Source organism: Schistocerca piceifrons, chromosome X (genome assembly GCF_021461385.2).
Source record: "Schistocerca piceifrons isolate TAMUIC-IGC-003096 chromosome X, iqSchPice1.1, whole genome shotgun sequence".
Classification (NCBI taxonomy): Eukaryota; Metazoa; Arthropoda; class Insecta; order Orthoptera; family Acrididae; genus Schistocerca; species Schistocerca piceifrons.
The window spans coordinates 276111501-276135558 of NC_060149.1; the positions used below are offsets into that span (position 1 = coordinate 276111501).

The 24058-nt window shown below is 43.2% G+C and overlaps 1 protein-coding gene across 1 annotated transcript in view; it reads left to right on the forward strand.

Annotated features, from left to right (window-relative positions):
- LOC124721869 (flocculation protein FLO11-like) overlaps positions 1–15002 on the forward strand; it is a 37363-nt gene extending 22361 nt beyond the window's left edge. The window contains exon 2 of the mRNA XM_047247007.1: positions 13298–15002. Within this exon, the coding sequence (XP_047102963.1) occupies positions 13298–14695 (1398 nt within the window). The 3' untranslated portion in view covers positions 14696–15002. The remainder of the gene's footprint in view (positions 1–13297) is intronic.
- The last annotated feature ends 9056 nt before the right edge of the window (positions 15003–24058 follow it).

The window sequence follows — 24058 nt, forward strand, 5'->3', positions numbered from 1 at the left end:
CAACACAAACGACAGAGTTTGCATGATGCTGCGACCCGGAAGTATGGACTGCTGATGAATATCGTTCCAGTGTTTTGAGCGATGAATCGCGGCTCTGCACTACCCCAGACGACCATTGTCGGTATGGCGTCGACATGGGGAATATTCCCATTCTTGCAATGTTCTACTGATGCACTGTGGTGTTAATGTACGCATGTATTATCGTATGCATGCCTCGGTGTGCGCCTTTATATCTCATACAAGCTGACTATTATTGACCAATATAAAAAATTAGTTACAACTTAGTTACAAACTACGGCGTGCACACACTTTATTCAACATGTAAACGTCACTAAAGATATTCGGATTTAGGTCATGACATGTTCGATATACCTGCCATCATTGGTAATCATGTGGCGCAGACGAACAGCGAAATCCTGCATGACTCGTTGAAGTGTTGGAACATCGATGCTGTCGATGACTTGAATAGCTGTTTTCAGCTCAGCAATGGTTTTGGGGTTATTGCTGTACACCTTGTCTTTAATATAGCCCCACAAAAACGAGTCGCAATCATCTTCTAAAACCTTCGCGTTCCGTTCGGTAATCACCGTGCCATCAAGGAACATAATACCGATTATTCCGCGACTGGACATTGCACACCACACAGTCACCTGTTGAGGATGAAGAGACTTCTCAGTCGCGTAATGTGGATTCTCAGTGCCCAAATGCGCCAACTTTGCTTATTGATGAACCCATCCAAATGAAAGTAGGCTTCGTCGCTAAACCAAACATACAGCGCATACTAATTCCCATCATGCCCCGCGGGCAACCGTGCACTTTGAACGTCCTAATGCAAAATGTTCAGAAGTTATGACGATTTTATTTCATATAGTTCAATAATTGTCAACCTGTATCTTATTCTTACGATATCTACGTCAGCCGTATGTTGTAGGTATCATAGTTGCGCGTAGTACTTCCGAAATCGGCTCTTCACCCAGCGACAACGTCATTGTCAGCGAATAATAATAGTCTTTATGACAGTAAGCGATAAATCGTTTATGTATGTTGAGAACATCATCGGGTACATAACGAAATGGTTCAAATGGCTCTGAGCGCTATGGGACGTAACATCTGAGGTCATCAGTCCCCTAGAACTTAGAACTACTTAAACCTAACTTATCTAAAGACATCACACACATCCATGGCCGAGGCAGGATTCGAACCTGCGACCGTAGCAGTCGCGCGGTTCCCGACTGAAGCGCCTAGAACCTCTCGGCCACCGCTGCCGGCTGGCACATGACGCTTCACTCAGACACTCTGGACGTTATATTCACACATCTAAGAAAATACTCAGTACCAGTCGACAATGTGTCGAACACGTTTCGGTAATGTAGGAATACAGGATCAAACACTTGTACCTATCGTATGTGAAGAAGGCGTGTCGTGTTTCACGCGAGAGGATAGTTCCTGAAACCCGTGAAACAAATGTTTGGTCATGTATAGCTATTATGCTGGAAAGCAAATGTAGGAATACAGGATCAAATAATTGTACCTATCGTATGTGAAGAAGGCGTGTCGTGTTTCACGCGAGAGCATAGTTCCTGAAACCCGTGAAACAAATGTTTGGTCAAGTATAGCTATTATGCTGGAAAGCAGCAAGTGCCATTTCCATAACACAGTGTATCAGCGTTTTACCATGAAAGGTCTTGTGCCCGTACTTTTGGATTCATCCTTGTAATTGTCCTTTATGAATTCTTGCAAGTAGTGTCATTTGTCTTCTGTAACGCATAACGTAACATACAACCTACATAATTACACCATTCGAAAAAAAAATCGTGCTGTTTTCATCGACAGTAGTGCAACCGCATCGTATTGTTTACTCGAAACCTGGAATTTGTAGTTAGATTTTCAGTTTCATATAATAAAAGTTACTATCCTGTGCAAAGACATTTGATCAACCTCGACCATTAGGTCTTATGAAACTGTTTCATTTCCAGCGAAAAAGTAGCAACCGTAAGAGCCCGAATATGACAGGGTTTTCAAATTCACATCTGTCCATCCCGATCTATATTTTGTGCGGTATCCTACATCACTTCGTGCAAATACACGGACGGCTGTTTCGACAAGGCCACGATGTAGTGCAATTCTCTCTTTCATCGCTAATGATCTCTTTGTTGGTGGTGCTTTACACCCAAACAAAATTAAATAAATACAGACATACTAAAAAAAAAAGGTGAAGTTCTGGCAATCACGACAGTGTCACGTACCCCTTTTAAGTTTCCACATGCATTGTACATTAATTAATTTACCTGCCGAGAAGAAATTACAATTATAGGAAACATAAGCTACACATTTCTAAGAGCTTGCGACCTTCTGTCGTCTCTCTGTTTTCGGACAGTACAGTATTAGAGACGTTTATCGCCGAATATGCGATAAAAAGGGAGAAATATAAATTGCATTTTCAAACGAGAGTGCTGAAGACAAATAAGAAGGTCGTAACAGATTGTTTATAACAGCAAGCGAACATATTACATTCAACTGTTGACAGTACGTGGATACCGAAACCGCTAGGACTACCGAAAGTTTCTGACTCCAGCTTTGTGTTGCGACAGGCTCTGATATTATCTCACTTCTTGGGAAGCAGCCCGATTACGCGGTTAGAGGTTGATTAACAATATGTTTCGGGATTACTGTCCTTGACGAAGAACAGTTTTCGTTACACATTGCAGCATCCCTGTACAATGCAGCTTCATTTTGAGATACCTATACAGGCTATAAATGTAAATATTTTTATTGGTGACTGAGGACAATGTACTGAACAACATTACATCAGTATTTACTTCGTTTACAGATGAATAATCATAGTTATTAGAAATAGTATATTTTTAGGTTGGTTAGTACCTCCAAGCACATGTGGCGAGAGCAAGCCATTAATATTATTTTTCCCTGGGCAGCAGGTCAGGTACTGTAGTGTGGACGCGTGGACACAAAACGGGAAATCTATTCTGACAGGTGAAGTCCACCTACTGGTACAGTTACGGCCGTGCAGAAAACATCAGATAGCAAATTACGTGACGTATTTGCGGGAAGACTGTTAGACGCAGAGAAAAAACAACTAACGCAATGAGTGGGGTACAAATTAAACTACCAATTATCACAATATCTGCACTTATACTGCTAATATCCTGTATATTATGAAACCGATGGTTACAGGTACTTCCATTGCATGGACTTAGACACAGTCACATTACATTCTGTCTAGGAAGGCTGAATTATTATCTGAGAATTTGCGAGCAGCGTGAGTCTGACATTGATTCGTCTTCGGAATCCTACCTCAACAACAAACGTACAATATGCCACACTACTTAAACGTTCAAGGAAAGATTAATTTCGTAAATATGTTGCAGTAGATAGTGTATACTGTAAAGAATGTAGACAAGAGCCTAATCATTACAGTTTTAACATTAACTCATTTCATTGCTTTAAATTGTTTTAATTAATTAATACGAGAATTAATTTTAACATCGTCTTAGTGGATGAGACTAGGTATAATCACAGTATGATAAAGACTCTCCCTCCTCTGTATCGTGTGAATACTGCGTATAAAAGAAATTGGCAAGTGATCTGAATTAAGAACTGAAAAGGCTTATCATTCATACAAATTGCTAGCTACTTTTTGATAATGGATGAGAATCCATTGCTTCTTGGCTTTCCTCAAAGCACTGTTCCGACATTGCGTTTAAATAGTGGAGCTAAATAGAACCTGCGTTACTATACACAAGATCAGGACCTCTGCATTCACAGACAGCAGTAGATCTTGTGGGGTTTGAAACCCATTGTCACTGACAAGGCGTAACACCATGACACTCGTCTCCGGTTACCATCGGTTACGATCTTTTACGACTGTTATTCTTACGCCGTGTTACATACCAGTGAATGGTACACGATCCCTTGTAGACACAATGGACAATCCGCGTTGTTCCACCAACTAATTGGGAAACTTCTTTCACGATATAGTGGTGAGCAAGTGGAAACATGTTAGCTTCTTTCTACCATTCTGCCACGTCTCAATATCGACTTACCCTACTACACTAGTTCCATATAATCAACTGGTGCATAAACCTGACTTCACTGTCGCCTGGTAGCAGTCCTACACTCTACAGCGCTCCTAAATGTGCTCTTTTAAGAGAGTGGCAAATACACGGCCCACTCCCATTAACGTGACAACCTGTCAAAGGCTTGAATAACCACATTTTGCAGCGCGGACGTGCGTCGAGATAGTCAGTGAGATTCTGGAAGGTACCGACAGGGATATGGAGCCATGGCGACTCCACTGTTTGCGAACAGACCGATCGATGTAGTCCCACAAATTTTCGATTGGATTTATATGGGGAATTTGGTGGTCGGGATGCACGGTAAACTCATCCTGGTGCCTCCGAGCCACGCACGTACACCGCGAGCTGTGTGATACGTTGCATTGTCTTATTGGTAGATGCCATTGTGCCGAGGAAAAACAAACTGCATGTGGGGATGGACGTGCTCCCCAAGGATAGAGTAACGTTCAAACGGCTCTAATCACTATGGGACTTAACATCTGAGGTCATAAGTCCCCTAGACTTAGAACTACTTAAACCTAACTAACCTAAGGACATCACACACATCCATGCCCGAGACAGGATTCGAACCTGCGACCGTAGCGCTCGCATGGTTCCAGACTGAAGTGCCTAGAACCGCTCGGCCCCACCGGCCGGCTTTTTAGTAGATCTGTTGCATTTTCTAATTGTTCTGTCTTTGGTTCCCCTTCCCCACAACGTCTTCCACGTATTCTTCCAATTTAAGTTGTTCGTAATTCTGATTCCTAGGTATCTGGTTCAATTTACGACCTTTAGATATAATTGATTCATCGTGTAACCGAAGTTTAACGGATTCCTTTTGGTACTCACGTGAATGACCCCACACTTTTCATTATTTAGGGTCAGTTGCTGTTTTCGCACCATACACATACGTTTTCTAAAACGTTTTGCAATTTGGTCTGATTTTCTGATGAGTTTACTAGATGACAGTCGACAGCGTCATTTTCAAACGACCTAAGACGGCTGCTCAGGCTGTCTCCAAAGGCGTTTATATAGATAAGGAACAGCAGAGATCCTATAAAACTACCATGGGTAACCCCAGAAATCACTTCTGTTTTACACGATGACTTTGCGTCAGTTACGACGAATTGTGACCTCTCTGACGGGAAATCACGAATCCAGTAGTGTAGCTGAGACGATACTCCATAAGCATGCAATTTGATGAAAAGCGGCTTGTGAAGTAAAGTGTCAAAAGCCTTCTGGAAATCTAGAAATACAGAATCAATTTGAAATCCCTTCTCGGTAGCACTCGTGTGAGTAAAGAGCAAGTTGTGTCTCACCAGCACGATGTTTTCTAAATCCGTGTTGATTGTGTGTCAATAGACCGTTCCCTTCGAGGCAATGCAAAATGTTCGAACACAACTTTCCAGTCTTTGGGCATGGATCTTTCGTCGAACGGACCTATTGCATCAGCATACGCTGAAAAGTGCCTAATTGGTGTACAGTCTGAACATGAAGACTTGGTTTCATTAAGTGCTTCACTACTCCTAGGACATCTACTTCTAAATTACACATGTTGGCAGCTGTACTTGATTCGAATTCTGGAATATTTACTTCGCCTTCTTTGGTGAAGGAGTTTCGAAAAGTTGTGTTCAGTAACTTTGCTTTAGCAGCACTGTCAACGGTAGTATTTCCATTGCTGTCGCGCAGGGAAGGCACTGATTGTGTCTTACCGCTGGCATACATTTCATACGACCAGAATGTCTTTTGATTTTTTGCCAGGCTTCGTTCGAGCCTTCATTGTGGAAACTATTAAAAGCATCTCGCATTGAAGTTAACACTAAATTTTGAGCTTCTGTAAAACTTAGCCAGTCTTGGGGATTTTGCCTTCGTTTAAAGTTGGCATGGTTGTTTCGTTGTTTCTGCAACAGTGTTCTGACCTGTTTTGTGTACTAACGGGTATCAACTCCGTCTTTTGTTAATTTATTTGGCATAAATCTCTCAATTGCTGTCGATACTATTCCTTCCAATTCAAGCTACATCTGATCTATAGTTACATTGTTAATTTGGAAGGAGCGGAGGTTGTCTCTCAGGAAAGCTTCGAGGGAACTTTCATCTGCTTTTTTGAATAGGTTTATTTTTCTTTTGTATTTGGAGGATTTGGGAGTTGCGGTATTCAGTCTCGCTATGACAACCTTGTGTTCATTAATGCTTGTATCCGTTTTGATGCTCGTTATTAGCCCAGGATTGTTTGTTGCTAAGAGGTCAAGTGTGTTTTCACAACCGTTTACTATTAGAGTGGGCTCATGAACCAATGAATCGAAATAATTTTCAGAGAACGCGTTTAGCGCAATTTCAGATGATGTTTTATGCGTAGCTCCGGATCTAAACATGTATTTTCGCAAACATACCGAGGGTGAATTGAAGTCACCACCATTTATAATTGTATAAGTCGAGAACATGTTTGAAATTAGACTAAAGTTTCTTTGAACCTTTCAGCAATTGGGTCATCTGACTTGGGAGGTCGCTAAAAGGATGCAATTATTATTTTCTTCCAGTTCCCAAGAACGAACTCTACCCATATTAACTCAGAGGAACTGTTTTCAGATTTTCTGCGATTGGCGGTTCTCCTGTTGATTAACAAGGTTCAATTCCGTGTCAGTGACATAAATATTTTCTGAGTCACTTTTATTTTGACCATCCCGTATTTCTCCTTTTGTGTCTTAATGGAGTTGTAAAAAGTTTCCATGAATCAAGCGGAATCACAGAACACCAATAACTAATAAAGGTATGTGTATAACACGATAAAACGTTACCAGAATGAGATTTTCACTCTGCAGCTGAGTGTGCGCCGATATGAAACTTCCTGGCAGATTAAAACTGTGTGCCGGACCGAGACTCGAACTCGGGACCTTTGCCTTTCGCGGGTAAGTGCTGTACCAACTGAGCCACCCAAGCACGACTCACGCCCCCTCCTCACAGCTTCACTTCTGCCAGTACCTCGTCTCCTACCTTCCAAACTTTACAGAAGATCTCCTGCGAACCTTGCAGAACTAGCACTCCTGAAAGAAAGGATATTGCGGAGACATGGCTTAGCCACAGCCTGGGGGATTTTTCCAGAAGTGTGTACTGGCAGAAGTGAAGCTGTGAGGACGGGGCGTGAGTCGTGCTTGGGTGGCTCAGTTGGTACAGCACTTGCCCGTGAAAGGCAAAGGTCCCGAGTTCGAGTCCCGGTCCGGCACACAGTTTTAATCTGCCAGGAAGTTTCACGATAAAACGTAATGAAACTACAGTAGCACCACTAATGCACTAAAATATAGTTTCCGACGAATAATTTCAGCTAGTACACATTTGAAATGAGTTTGGTATTTCACAAATAACGTCAATACTGAATGTGATAACCCCAACAAGGAAAACTACACACACACACACACACACACACACACACACATACTTACATACATAGACTGATGAGCAAAAACATTTTAACCACCTGCTTAAAATCCTGTTGGACCAAGTGTGGAATGCAATACGGCACTGATTCTGCGTGTCATGGATTCGATAAATGCTTGGAAGATTTCATGAAGTCAAACAATTTCCGTAATTTACGGGCCGGTGGTCTGTGTGCGCAGAGCTGGTGCCCGATAGCGTCCGAGATGTGTTTCATCGGGTTCAGATAAGCCAAATTTCATGAACAAGAGATTAACATGAGTTCACTATCATGCTCCCCAAGTCACTGCAGCCTGTGACACGGATAGTTATCCTGCTGGAAGATGCCACCGCTGTTGGAGAATACACAAAGCATAATGGGGTACAGGTGGTCCCTAATAATGTTCATGTAGTCCTTACTTGTCACGGTGCTTTCGATTACTACCAGAGGACCCGTGGAAGCCCAGGTGAATGTCCTCCATAAAATAATACTACTACCACCGGCATGCGTCCGTAGTGCGGTGAATGTTCCCAGCAGCCGTTCGCCTAGATGACGGCGTATCCAAACACGACCACCGACCTGGTTTAACAAGAAACGTGATTCATTCGGCTTGGTATAACGATTCCATTTATCTGCTGTCCAATATCGATGATCCTGTGCACACTGTAATCATAATTTATGATGTTGTTGGGTCAACATTAGAACGAGCTGGGGAGTTGTGCTGCCGAACACCATGTCCGACAATGTGCGCTGAACTGTGAGCTCCAGAACTGTACTCTGTCATCAGATCTGCCACAAATCGCCGCCTACTTTGCTTTAGAGAACGGGCAAACCTCAGACACCTATGTTATGTGATGAGGTATGACGCCTACTCGTAGTTTCATCAGCCTCAAATCACTTTCCATAGACGCTCACGACAGTAGCATGCATACAGCCGACCAGCTTGGCCGTTGCCGAAATGCTCATTCCCAGGTGCCGGCCTACCCAATCTGGCGTTTGCCAAAGTCGCTTATGTAAATGGATTTCGCATTTGTTCCATTTATCATCGCTAGAATGATTCCCCATCCGTCTCTGCTCCGCACATACACTTCCCTTACTGTATCACATGCCCTCAAGACCAACAGGCAGCATTCAGTCTCACGGCAGTGATCATAATATTTTGACTCATCGGTGTAGGTGTGAATGAGGGTATCTACCAGCTAAATAGTAAGTGAAGGCCGTTCTCGATATAAAGCAGTTCTCTGCGCTTCAAGGGTCTGAGGAACGGGACTGGTAGCAGTAACATGCCCCCTGGTGCAGGCTGTCGATCGATGTGTCCTTTCCATAGGCGCCATTGTTTACTTCTGAATATACACCATGTGATCAAAAGTGACTTACCTGGCTGAAAGTGACTTACAAGTTCGTGGCGCTCTCCGTGGTAGTGCTGGAATTGAATATGGTGTTGGCCCACCCTTAGCACTGATGACAGCTCCCATTCTCGCAGGCATACGTTCAATCAGGTGCTGGAAGGTTTCTTGGGGAATGGCAGCCCATTCTTCACGGAGTGCTGCACTGACGAGAGGTATCGATATCGGTCCGTGAGGACTGGCACAAAGTCGGCGTTCCAAAACATCGCAAAGGCGTTCTGTAGGATTCAGGTCAGGACTCCGTGCAGGCCAGTCCATTACAGGGATGTTATTGTCGTGTAACCACTACGCCACAGGTTGTGCATTATGAACAGGTGCTCGATCGTGTTGAAAGATGCAATCGGCATCCCTGAATTGCTCTTCAACAGTGGGAAGCAAGAAGGTGTTTAAAACATCAATGTAGGCCCGTGCTGTGATAGTGCCACGTAAAGCAACAGGGGGTCAAGCTCCCTCCATGAAAAACACGACCACACCATAACATCACCGCCTCCGAATTTTACTGTTGGCACTATACACGCTGACCGATTATGTTTACCGGGCATTCGCCATACCCACACCCTGCCATCGGATCGCCACATTGTGTACTGTGATTCGTCACTCGACACAACGTTTTTCCACTGTTCAATCGTCCAATGTTTACGCTCAGTACACCAAGCGAGACATCGTTTGGCATTTACCGGTGTGATGTGTGGCTCGTGAGCAGCCGCTCGACCATGAAATCCAAGTTTTCTCACCTTCCGCCTAACTGCCATAGTACTTGCAGTGGCTCCTGATGCAGTTTGGAATTCCTGTGTGATGGTCTGGATAGATGTCTGCCTATTACACATTATGACCCTCTTCCGTATGCTTTTGTGCTGCACGTGTCCCTTCACGTTTCCATTTCACTATCACATCGGAAACAGCGGACCTAGGGATGTTTAGGAGTGTGGAAATCTCGCATTCAGGCATATGACGCAAGTGACACCCAATCACCTGAGCACATTCGAAACCCGTGAGTTCCGCGGAGCACCCCACTCTGCTCTCTCACTATGTCTAATGACTACTGAGGTCACTGATATGAAGCATCTGGCAGTAGGTGGCAGCACAATGCACCAAATATGAAAAAGTATGTTTTGGGGATGTTCGGATACTTTTGATCACATATCTAAAACCCTGTTTGGTCGAGAGTCGTCTTGTACAATGAAATTCTCACATTTTGCACCTACATGAGGACGTTCACAATGTCATTTCTGTAGACCCGTTTAGAGTTCCATGTAAAGTTCATTCTGGAGACTTGAGGTCTGTACGTCCATCCTAAGATATACCACGTCACATGCAGTCACTGCCTCGACCCTTTCGAGGATATTCAATAGACGATTCTGGTATCCATCTCCAAGGCAAATCATAACATATATGCTTTCATACTTCTAGCTAAATCGGAACACGTATGTGAAGAATATTATCCTCCACCACACTCCAATTCATTGTTCATATTTGCGTGGCTACTAGAAACGCTCTCTCCTGTAAGGAGTTGTAATTTAGGCACACATTATTTTACTGACATAAATATCATTTTAATTAAATCTTCTGCGCACAGTAATCAGTTACGAGGGTTGGAACTTTAATAGTGGCAAACATTTATTTACGACGTATACAAAGCAGACACATGTTTCAAAGTTTTCCTGCCCTTGAGAGTAGTCTCCAGCATTGTGTATAACCCCTTGCCAGCAATGTGGAAGTCGTAGGACACATTTAGCACCATCAGATGTGTTCATACATCGAGTGGAGCGGTCTACTGCCTAACGAATCCCTGCAACAGTTCTGAAACGAATGTCATAAAGTGATTCCTTCATCTCAGGAATCAAGCCTCATCGATCGACCAAATCAGTAGCAAGTTGTGCCACATGAGACCGGGCATTGTCCTACAAAAGGATGGGCGGATTCTGCAGAAAGTGTCGCCGCTTCTTTCTCTAAGCTGTTCATTTTTGGAACACAGCCTGCTATCTACCACAGTCCCAGGACTTAAGCCCTTGTGATTTCAACTTGATTCCTAATATGAAAGAAGCGCTTCTTGGCATTCGTTTCAGAACTGTTACAGAGATTCGGGAAACAGACCGCTCCTCTCGAACTATCAACACAACTGACGCTGCTAAAGCTATCCTACGAGTTCCACATCACTGACAACTGGTTATACACAATTCTGGTGACTACCCTGAAGGACAATAAAGCTTTGAAACATTTATCTATTTTGTATAAGTTGTAAATAAACATTTCCCACTATTAAAGTTCCAGCCCTCGTATATCGCCCCTCTGGTAGCTGCAGCAAGCTTGGATGGTACTTATGATGAGCTCGGGATCCTGTACCTTCTCGACATCTATACCAACTATCGGTAATCGAAGAGCAACTTGTCGTTTGCGCTGCATACTGAACTTATTGCATTCTGAAGCAATGGTTAGAATGGTTGTCCTATAGTCTATGAATAATTGACGGAATGGCCTCTGACGACGTTTGAGCTAATTTCTACGCCAATTATCCTGAAAAAAATAAATCCAGTTCACTGTCTCTACTATCTTTACTCAATCTAAAACCATTAACTGATGTTCCGTTCTCAAACATGGAACTGGGCGTTGTGTACTTATGACAGTAGCGGGTTTCAATAATACTGGTTTGGACGTAACTGTTTTGTGCAGCACTGTTGCAGTAACTACATACTCTGTCTTCAGTTAGGGTATGTTTTACCTAATTTTTGCTCTTTTTGGGAATATTTCCCTAACGTTCATGAAGATTGCTACCTGGAGGCTGTTGGAAGTATACACCTTCCCATCGCATCCCATACTTGCTCCATGACTAACAAATCGGAGGACTAGGTAGGCGAATCAAGAATTTGTACATTCCTCAACGATTTTGTGATGTGAACTGCGGTTTGGGGCATTATCCTCCTGAAATATGCCATTTTGTGCCCTGATCATGAAGGGCATGACAACAGTCTTCACCATTCTTAACACATACTGGCGACCATTCAACGTCTCATCAGCAAGTACCAAATCGGTCCTGGTGCTATATCCAATAGCTCCCTACACCACGGTTCCGAGAGCTGGAAAGGTAGTGGTCTCAATAATCGCTGCTTCTTGCTGCCAGGTCGCCCACGAACTTGTCGGCATCGATCTGGCAGTCACAAAAAAGAAGCGATACTCATTGATGAACACCACAGAACGCCACATTAGTTCTACACCATGCAAGTCTCTGTTGTCTGTGATAAGGTGTCAATGGTACATGGTTCGCCCCCGTTAGCTGAGTGGTCAGCGCGGCGGCATGCCACGCCAAGGGGCCCGGGTTCGATTCCCGGCTGGGGCAGGAGATTTTCTCCGCTCAGGGACTGGGTGTTGTGTTGTCCTCATCATCATTTCATCCCCATCTCCGACGCGCAAGTCGCCCAATGCGGCGTCGAATGCAATAAGTACTTGCCCTCGGCGGCCGAACTCCCCCGAATGGGGGACTCCCGGCCCACAATGCCATACGCTCATTTCATTTCAGTGGTACATGACACATTGCAACATGATATCTCAATGAAGCTTTCAGTATTCTGTTCCCGAAGGTTCATAGTGACACACTGACTGTAATCACTGTCCGGTTTTTAACTGTTGACATACGTTTATTCGTCAGAGGCAGCCGAACAATTCTACGATCCTCTCGTGGTGTAGTTATTCTTCTTGTCACACTATTGTTGTGCATCATATCGTCACCACTCGTTCTGCAGTTATTGCAACACAGATTCTACGATCTGTACGTATGCTGCACCAGTTCTCTGTTGCCAATAATTCGACCTTTCTCAAAGTCCGAAAGATGTCGATAAGCTGCATGTGTAATTCCTCTTGGTATGCTGTGTTGCAGTCTCCATATGAAAAATTCCGGTAACTTTACGCATACCCAATAACCATCACGTACTAACACGATTCCATAACCATCATGTACTCACACGATTCCCTTAATGTAGGAACGGCTTTTTGCTGCGCTGAAAATATTGAATATAAGCTCATATTAGGATGAAAGTTTAACAGACACATCCCCCAGCCATGGAAATGCTGGAGTATCATTTTGGTAGCTTTCGGCCAATGTGTTGGTGGTGTAACACTTACCATTTCCATGAGTGTACTACGCTTTTTTTAGTCGTTTTGTTAGCGATGACATTATTGCAGACTATAATACTGAGCGAGATTGAGTAGTGGTTAAGATCGTGGACTCTTTTTCGGGAGGAGCAAGGTTCCAGTCCCACCCAGCCAACCAGAATGAGACCTTCCGCAGTTCTGAAAATTCATTTAAGCCGAATTTCTTAGTGGTCTCTTTGAACAGATCCCGACCGAGTTCGCTCGCCCTCAGTTTGTAATTGAGCGACAGAGCTCGGTGTTCAAGTGCACGGTTGCTGTTGCAGGTGATCCTAGTGTGCTTGTCGCGCACGGCGCTGGCCGGCGTGTTCGGTCTGCCCCCCTTCGCGTACGTGGCGCCGCCGCTGCCCTACTACCAGCACTACTCCGCTCAACCGGCAGTGGCGACTCACTACTCGGCCCAGCCCGCAGTCGCCACTCACTACTCGGCCCAGCCCGCCATCTCGCAGACGCACTACTCCTACTCGCCTCCGCCGGAGAACCGCTTCCAGGGCTTCTACTACCGCACCGCTTTCCTCGACGGCTCCGCTGACAGCCAGGTGCTGTTCGTGACCGGGCCGGAGGTGCGTCAGCTGCTGAGCGAGGCGTCGCAGTTTACGCGGCTGCTGGCGTCTGGCGGGGCGGAGAACGCGACAGATGGGGGCCCCGCCTTCAGGTCGCTGGCAGAGCGAGCCAAGGCCGCCGCGGAGAGCTCCGTGGTGTTCCCGGCGGCCACTGCGCCGCTGCTGGGCGGCTCCATCCCACTGGACGCTTTCCTGCCGCCGTGGGCGCGCGGCCTACCCGACGCAGCCGCAGCCGCCGGTGCCGACGCAGCTGCTGGCGGCGAAGCTGACAATTCCACGAGTTCCAGCAGCTCGGACAGCACACAGGACAGCGCCGCACCTGCCGAAGCGGGTCCAAACTCCGAAGCGAGTAGCCGCTCCGAAGTGATCGTGCCGGCGGTAGAGACCAACAGCATCGCCGATACACCCCAGCCGGTCCCCGACGTGGCCGTCTCCTCCACTTCGGCTCCAGCTGTGGAACCGGCAGCCAGCCCATCCGCACCCGCCGCCTCCGAAGCAGCCTCTGCGGCACCGAGTACCGAACAGGCATCGCCTTCACCCAGTACAGAAGTGGCACCCGCTTCCAGCAGTACAGAAGTGGCACCCGCTTCCAGCAGTACAGAAGTGGCACCCGCTTCCAGCAGTACCGAAATGGCACCCGCTTCCAGCAGTACCGAAATGGCACCCGCTTCCAGCAGTGAAGCCCCAGTATCCAGCACTGAAGCGGCACCCTCCGAATCTGGCGGAGAAACTACTTCGCCTGCTGCTGTAGACAGCGGTGCGAGTCCAGTCGCCACAGAACCCAGTCCCATTGCTTCTGTCGATACTCCTGCTGCCGCGGAAGAAGCTTCGACCTCCACTGGATCATCGGAAGTCACTCCATCTGTTGTCGTTATCACAGAGGCTTCTTCTGGTGACTCGACTGAAAATGGTGGATCCTCACCCGCCTCTACCGAACGTGCTCCGTCCGAATCTTCTGAAACTACTAGCCCAGACAGCGCTTCCAGCACCACTGCCCCTCAAGGATCAGCTGAAACGAGTACACTCTCAGAGGCAGCTAGTGACAGCTCCGAATCTACCACTAACTCTAGCAGTGGCACGGAGCAATTAGCTACGAGTTAGGTCTAATACCTATGTGTAACGGTTTGTGATCAAAGTGACAAGGCGAGACGAGATGCAAAGCCCAATCTATCCGTCGCTAACACAGCTTTCAGTTGAAGTTTAAATTGCCTTTCGATTGTCTTGTCAAAGCGTCGGTCTCATACACTGAGGTCCAAGGGATCACGGGAAAGGTTTGGGCAGTGTACCCTTTCGGCTCTGAATCAATCTAACATCAAATAAAATTTTATATATTAAAATGCATATGTATCCTATGGTTCTCGTGATACAGACCGTCAAATATATATTTATTTGTGTCATCCAAAATTAACTAAAAGAAAATGTTTCGCCTTTGAACCATTTCCCTTTATTTTTCCTGCACGTTAGAAAGATCCAGCAAATATTCTAAGATAAGTGCTCTTACCTTTTACAGAAAGTCGCCGCTTACTCTCAGACTTTCGAAAAATCTCTTGCATGTTTCAGAGAGTGCTCTGATTCGATCAGTTAAGAGAAATAGAAAACAGGACGCCACAAATTATGGAAGCAGCAGTAACGAAGCAGTTACTGTCTTCTCACACGATCAAAATGCTGAGAAAATTTATAATAGACGACTAAAAGACAACAGTTTTTTCTGATAAGACAGATCCAATTTCAAAAATTAGTGACAAGAGCTCAGTACGTTTTTAAATATAATTCAATCATAAGTGGTTCGCCCTCTGATTCTGCTGATGTTATAGCCTTCTTGCCAAGCTAGCTACGGAGAAGACTGTTTTATATCATGTTCCAGCTCCAGCCATATGTATATTCGTATCTTTGGTTTGGAAAATGACATTATGGACCAGAACTGTTCACAACTTGTACTGATATTCAAAATGGGGAGTGTTCTAGACAAGACTTCAATGTCCCAGGGACTTACGGCATAAACGGCAATACGTTCATTAGTGTCCCATTCAATAAAAAATTCATTAACCACCTCAGAGTACTCCAAGCTGAAGTGATACAGTTAGTTAAGCCATGACCAGCCCTAGTTAAATTGTCAACACATCTATCATAGGCTAATTCTAGAGACAACAACTTAGTAACAGATCCCCTGCAGTAGTTGTGCACCACACGAAAGCAATACTAAATCTCACAATTACTCTGTACAACAATCCCAAGCGGATGTCAAATTCTCGGTCATACACACCTAACGAATAAGTGACTAGTATGTAGAATAAACCACTGTATGTACTTATGCTTCCTTTTTTTCTTTACTGAACTAGAGTGGGTTGTTTAAGTTCTTGGTCTGCTGGTTCCGTTATTTGCCTTACAACCACGAAAACCCTCCTGAGAACCTTGGCCGTAACCGGTGAATTGGAACAACAGTCATTCTGTCCCCGGGAAAATACATGACAGACAAAAATGTAAACGCTTTATGGGTTCGTGCGTATCTGTAAGAGTGTGTGACTGAATAAAGTCGATGACTCGACATGTAAAGCAGTAAAGGGGCCTGGGAAAAAAATTTATAGTGGTACCACCTAGAGACTGTCCATCGAATAGGATATGGATGCATCTGGCAAAGACACGTGATGTTTTCGCCTCCTTAGCCGAGTAGGCTGATGCATGTTAATGCGGTGCTGTCGTTCAGCTCGGAGACATTCAGGTGGAAGAAATTATCGGGATCAGAATTTTGTCGACAAGGGAAGGATAGCCGTTATCGTACACTTTCTGATCATCAGACTGTGCTGCAGTATCATGGGACATCCCAACTCTCTACGTCGTTTCTGACACTGTGATGGCTTGGCGATCCTTTCCTGGGAAGGGATGTTAGGCTCTGCGGCTTCTTGGATTCTATTCGAGATACTGAAATATGTGTCATTACCGAATTTAATTCTCTCCCCTCTTCCTTCTTCATCAGTCGTAGATCATCCACACCTCACAAATACACGAACATATAATAGTCACGCGGTGAAAATGAAAGCCGCAAATGCGTGTGAATAAAGAAAATCTCTCCCATGTAGCTGCTTAACATCTGGGGGGCCCGCCAGCCAACTATGACATGACACGTTTATTTCGTAATTTTATTTATCAACAGCCAGTGATTATTTCCTAAAAAACCACAAAATTCGTTACTGGTGATCAAAAATTTTAAATTCTGGAACTGTGCTATTTTGTGTAACTGCAGTTTCGGAAAGTCAACAACTGCATTATGGCAGTCCAGGTTTCTAGACAATACATTAGATTCAAGGAAACACATGGCCATTACCAAATGATTTGCGATAAAGCCTTTGTTTAGAACTACTGAACAGTTTAAACTTGAGATCATTGTCAAGCGCACCTGTTCTATAAAAGAGACTACTAAAATAGAACGTAAGTCAAAAAGATAAAAATGTACGTGGCCATACTGGATGTAACGTTATAACAAAAACATAATGTATTACTAAAGCCTTTCATGTAAATGTTTTTGGACTGTTTAATGACCCACATTTGAAATGTATGGGTGAATTTGTTTACCTTTTATAACTAAATGTCATGTTTATTGTCTACATGTAGGGTTCGATTCCCTTTGTACTAGCGACGGGTAGCGACATTACAGGTTCTGCTACTGTACTAGCTAAAATCGATGTCCTCCTCAATGATTCTCATTGTATATGGTTAAAATTCTGGGGCTTGACTTTTGCTACTTTTTGACTCTATTCTTACGTTTGATACTTCTACACACACACACACACACACACACACACACACACACACACACACGCACGCACGCACGCACACGCACACCCACGCACAGAGAAGGGAGAGAGAGAGAGAGAGAGAGAGAGAGAGACCTGTTCGTTTCGTTTTCTCATGAATAATAAAATTTATAATACACACGTCTTTCTCCTAAAGCATAGCTTTAAGAGTGCGTTGAATGAGATACTTCTGGAGTTGTTATTATGACCGTCTGCTCAGCCGCTTGTATTCATACTGCTGAGTTTCTTACATTGCGCTTTTTTATACTAGGATCCGAGAATTCCTAGCTATTTACGACAACCTGAGACTGTTCGTATTTCGAATGCTCATTGTTTTATGCTGTAATTTTTTGTGGCTGCACTGTGAAAAGGTATTTGTATGTGGTTACCTGTTATTTGTTACGAGACTTGTTTTCTCGTTATTTTTTGTTTTTATACTGCTTGCTATCTTTTTCATTATGTCCATACAGGGTGTAAATAACTACGTATTTACAAGAGATAAAAAGAAACATTTTTTAAAGTGTTCAAAAGGTCGCAGGTGCACCGTCTCCTCGCTAGGGGTTCATGAAGGTTTTGACGCTAGTGATGTTCAGAGACTGTTCAAACTGCCGTGTGATGAATATTGTTTAAGACGCTGAAAATGTCGTCAGTTCAAATTAATGGGCAACTGGCATCTGCGCGCTGATCTGTATTAATAAGACGCTATCCCGGAACCTGGTATCAGTTGCAGCATAGGGGCAACAAAAATCCGAATTTCAGTATTTCGTTTAATTGTTGACCGAATTGCTGTCATGATCTACTCATTAACTTAACAAAATAAGACAAGTATTACAGTTAGAAAGAACTTGTCTTGAGGCAATGTAACTGACGACACGCAAATAACCACGTTTCATTCATTTTTTTATTGAGAGTGAGAGCTCTTAGCGATTTTCCAACAGATTTTTCATACAATTTCAAACTTTTACGAAACTTTTTCGCGCTGAGAAGCCCCCCAAAATGATGAAGGGGAAACAGTTGATCACTTACTACAGTTTAACTGTTCATTCAGTCGAATCTCACCACCAGGCATGAGGTTTTAATTTATTACTTCTTTACTATTAACTCTATTAACAACACACTCTTCATACGGTATGTACATACAGTGTGTGTCAGCTGGCCCTATCTGTGGGTTTAATGCAACCTGCAACACCGAGCGAGCTGGCGCAGTGGTTAGACACTGGACTCGCATTCGGGAGGACGACGGTTCAATCCCGCGTCCGGCCATCCTGATTTAGGTTTTCCGTGATTTCCCTAAATCATTCCAGGCAAATGCCGGGATGGTTCCTCTGAAAGGGCACGGCCGACTTCCTTCCCTAATCCGATGAGACCGATGACCACGCTGTCTGGTCTCCTTCCCCAAAACAACCAACCAACCTGCAACACCTTCACATACCACGCACAAATTTTCATATTCTTTCACTTACTAGGCCCTAACTGTTAGTCCTACAGAAAAAAATGAACTATACCTTTTAGTAGGAAATTTAATGTAGTTAAATTCTGTGCCAGGATTCGTTTTCGCTGCAGACCATAGTTTTTGAATTTTTCAAGAAAACCATAGAGAAGTTACCTTCATCCATGCCTTTCTTGAATGACTCGAAAACAGGGGCCTCCAGTGAAAATGTGGCACAATAGAAAATTTAACCACCATAAACTTCGTACAAACATGTTCTCTTCATATCCTCTATTGCATTAATAGTTTGCACATAGCAAGCGAGAGAATATGAAAATCTTGCGAGTGGTTTTTGAAGGCAATGTGGGTTGCATAAAGTCCATAGGTAGGGGCAGCTGATCGTCCTGTATACCACTGAATGTACCTGCAAGGTTATATCATTTTACAACGCATAGTTCAGAAGATATGACGTCATAAATATTGAGATGCGTTAAAAACCTACTTTTTTTCTTAAAATAGAGCAAAAACTGTAGTGTTTATATTCATACAGTTTTTCACAAGAAGATTACTTAGCAACTTCCAACAAACTTTAAGCAAAATTTCAAGTCTTTCCTAAGTTTTTCTCGCTCACATGCTTAAAGGCAATTATTTGCCACATCAAGTAATGTGTAAAGCAATCAGACGTTTGAAGCTGTTTCATACATGGGAGTTCGATTCTTTAAAGAATCGGAGGTTTACTGGTGCTGTCTAACACACTCAAGAAAACCAGGTGTTTCATGAATAATGGCTGCAGATTCAGCCAAATCGGCAACCAGCTGTTCCAAAGTGTCTATCGGCGTCTCTTACACCAAACACTTCATCTCTCCTCACAAACAGATATCCGCAAGAAGTCAGTAACATCTTGAAAACAATGTTCATCAGACTGCACATCACTAGCGCCAAAACCTTCTTGGACCCTTAGCGGGAAAGCGGTGCACCTGTGATGTTTTTGTCACATAAAAATGTGTTTCTTTCTATCTCCTCTAAAAACACTCTAAAATTTTGTATACGTGGCTTTTTACACCTTACACAGGGTGATCAGAAAGAGTTTGAAAGGTTTGTAAGGGTGTTGCAAGATAGATTGTGCTGAGAAGTATCTGCTGAGAAAAAATCGATACGTTGAGCTGTTCCCGAGTTATTTAACATTGAAGTTAACCAATCAGGCGGCTACGCACACAAATTCAAGTGGCCAGACAGATATAATTAGTGTCAGTTGTTCTCATAGTGTAGATGAAAGCGCACGATACTGCTCAGCCTTTGGTGCGGGTTCGATCCTTACTGCTGTCTCCTATCCAATTTTCGTATCGCTCTCTCGCTCTGTTTTAGAAAACCAAATGAAGCACACGTTTGGCGACACCGTCTCTGGCGAGTCGCTTCAATTTGCGCCCGCAACGGCCTGTTTGGCTAACTTCAATGCTAATTAACTCGGAAGCGGCGCAACGCATCGAGCTTTTTTCTTAACAATTTTTTCTCAGCAGAATCTACCCTGCAACATTCTTACAAGCTTTTCAGTATGTTTCAAATTATCCTGTACATTGCCATACCCTGTTAAACGTGCAAGGTATGTGACTTTTTTCCCTATGTGTATTTACTATAAGAATATATCCATCTCTCTCGGTAAGCAATCAGACTATATTTTCGCTATAATTACATACAGTCTGGTTGTATAGAATTTTATCTTCTTAACTTGTGTCCTGTTTTAGTTATCGCTATTACGCTACAGATGCGCTTGACAGTGATCTACTATCTAAATAGGCCAGTAGTGCTGAATAATGTATTTATTTCAACCGAACAGTCTATGTACAATTGGTTATGCCTTTCTATGGAATTATGAAGTATGTCGTTCCTGCCAAGAAGACACCACTTGACAACACAACAGTTCTGTAGGAAATTCAATTTATTTTTATGTGGTCTTAGGAATGACGGCACTCACCCTGTCTAATAGTACACTGCAAAACAAATAGAATTATCTTTATTCAAACAGTTCTCTAGGTTGTCAGTAGAAATTTACAAACGACTTTGTAGTTTTTCGCAGTACGTTAGGCCTCACAAAGTAAGGCAAGAAACACAGTTATCATTGAGCGTTTTAAAACTGCGTGCTATTGTGGGAGATGGGCTCGACATGGCTGAAATTAGTGAGTCAAATAAGAACAGATATTAGCGAATCTTAGTATGCTTTTGCAGATACTGGGTGGTTATAATTAAAATGCAGATACTCACAGAGGTCCAGTGTGGGATGTAATTATTGTATGGCAGCTAAATTTGGTACACATTCTAATGCGTTGATTTGAAACCGGTCTATGCTCGAAAAAAAAATTGTTTCAGTTCTGGAGACCGGGTGCAAATCTGGCGTTGTGAATGTAAGAAAGACGTATAGAAATATTTCCATATGTAATACATTACGAACGGGACTTGGGCAGAAAAGGTCAAACAAGTGAAAAAGGCTGATTTTATTCTTAACTGCTGCTTACACAGTTTGTTCAGTATGAGCACCAGAGACGTCGAAGAGATGCTGTGCAGGGCCAGACTTGCACCTGGTGCCAAAATTGGAACTATTTTTTCAGCGTAAGGCTGTTCCGCATTAACGCATTAGTATCTCTATCATGTTTCGTTGCCATACGAGGATCACAGCCCACACTGCACGTCCGTGACTAGCTGCACTTTAATTATAACCACCCCGTATTTTACCTGAGTCCTAGTTCAGTCTCAAATAATATACTGTAATTTAGACGCGCAGTATAAATTTTATGGAGAAAGTGACATTTTGGCGGGAGATAGTGACGACACGTGATAGATTGTACACGTAATATTTTCTTTGACGCAACCACACAGAAAGGTTTTGTGATGTTAACCGGTATCGGCCACCGTTGGTCATCATCCGAACTAGAAAAGAGAAAGAAAAGAATATATATTTTACTTAGTCAACTCTACACATACAGGTCAACTTCAAAAGTAAACCGAAAATTATATTTGATAGCAACTGAAAGCAGCGTCACATTGTCACCAAGTAATGGTTTGCCAGACCGGATAAAATGCATGGTGCGAGTGTTTTATGAGGGCTGTTACCCCTCTCCTAATGCGCAGGCGTGCGGCGTCTGGGCACGGAGGTGAAAAGTTCAGAGTAACGATTTAATTAAAAGTCCTTTTTCATTAAGAGGTATTTTTAAAAATTTGTAAGAAACTATGTCTTCACGAAAATCTTTCATAAGAAGGTTAAAAACCTGTGATACACATTCGAATTATAGTATCAGAAAGGTATACTGAAACATCAAAGTAAAAGTTTGTGATATAAAGTTTTACAAAACTTAAAACAAATTTAGGAAACAGGCATTTTACTCCGTAATACTAACTGCAAGTTATCAACATGAACATGGTACATGTTGTGATATCTGGGATGGAATAATATTTATTTCATAATGAAGAGCGAGAAGGATGCGTTGACATTTGAGAGCTAAGCGGCGTGCCCGGTGACAATCACTCGCTCAAAGGACGTCACTGAATGGACTGCTGACACGGTCAACAGGCGCAGAGTCTGACACTTGTGGATCAGCTCTATCTCTTTCAGTGAGAAAAATATCTATCACCGTTCAGAGCTTGTAAAAACGAAACAGGACTTTACCACAGCCGTGCCACCTCACTGCTGTGTGATAAAGCAAGTCACATGAAATGTATCAACTCAGCAGATCGTCGTACAGGGAGCGTGCGCACTGCAAGTGCTACACTAGCGCAGAGGTCGCCAAACTTTTATCACAGCTGGGCGGATAACTGACAAAATGATGATCATTATTCTGTACAATACTTGCAAACCACGAAATCTCTGATAAAAAAGGGCTACAAACTAGATTCAGAATTCCGTATTAATAATGGATGAGCGACATGCAGTGCACAAAAAACAAGGATAACCAGCGTGTCTATTTGCTAAGAAAGCTATCAAAGAATCTTAAAAACCTTAGTGAGATTAGTGAAAAACTGTTGTTTAGCTTCCAAGATATCATCAATGTTTAGTTTGGTAACGCTGCAGACAATCAAGAGAATAGCTTTCAAAATTTCATTAAACAGTTTCGTTCGATGTGCTCACTTCACACACTTCATTTTTGAAACTGTCTGCTCACAGATGTAAGTTGTTCCAAACACTGATGCCATACCATACCAAATTTCTTCAGTTTCGTAAACTCAACATCAGGTAAGCAGCTGTAAAATTCTACAAGTTTTCCTTCTGTCTTCAAATGAAAAACTCTCCAAATTCACTTCTTCAATGCGTATAATTTGTTTCGGAAAATCATTGTTGACATCTTTGGTGACTGTAGCAGAAAACTCTTTGAAACAGCGAAAATTAAAAGAAATGTCTCGTTCCAGTAGCGTTTCAAACAATGATAGCTTTCTCCGAAATCCTTTGATGATTGTGTAGAGATCACAGATGAGGTTACACATTCCCTGAAGTTTAAAGTTCAGTTCATTCATGTGGAGTGTGATGTCGACCAACAATCAATAAACAGGTAGAGTCTGACACTTGTGGACCAGCTCTATCGTTTTTAGTGAGAAAAATATCTCTCGCCGTTCAGAGCTTGTAAAAACGAAACAGGGACTTTACCACAGCTGTGCCACCTCACCGTCACAGAATTCAAATTCTTAAAAAAAATAAAAAATAAAAAAAAGTGGAAATTACGGTGATTCAGTGCACGTCCCCGAATGAAGTTCGCAGGAGAAACGACTGGTACGCAAGTCTTTCCCACAGAGTGCTTGTTGATATACGATATAGTAATGAACAGAGCGACCGAAATTTGCAAATCTTCCAATTGAGTCCTAATCTGTCCCATCAGACTGTTCCACTCCATCTATGTTTTTTCCTCTATCAATTGCAACACCTCGAAGCTGATTCCATTGAAGACTACAATCTTGAAAAATGTTTGCACTTCCATGAAAATGTATTTTCCGGTTGTTATTCCATGGATGATACAAACGAATACCAACTCTTCCGCTGTCTGAATGTCTAAATTGACACCACGAATAAACACGAGAATTTGTGATGTACTCTAGAGATTGGTAGACTCACCCAGCACCAGAAAATGCCTCATCAAGTTACTAGCTTTCTAGCGTATCTGTAAGGCTGTGAACTAAAAATGGTTCAAATGGCTCTGAGCACTATGGGACTTAACTTCTGAGGTCATCAGTCCCCTAGAACTTCTTAAACCCAACTAACCTAAG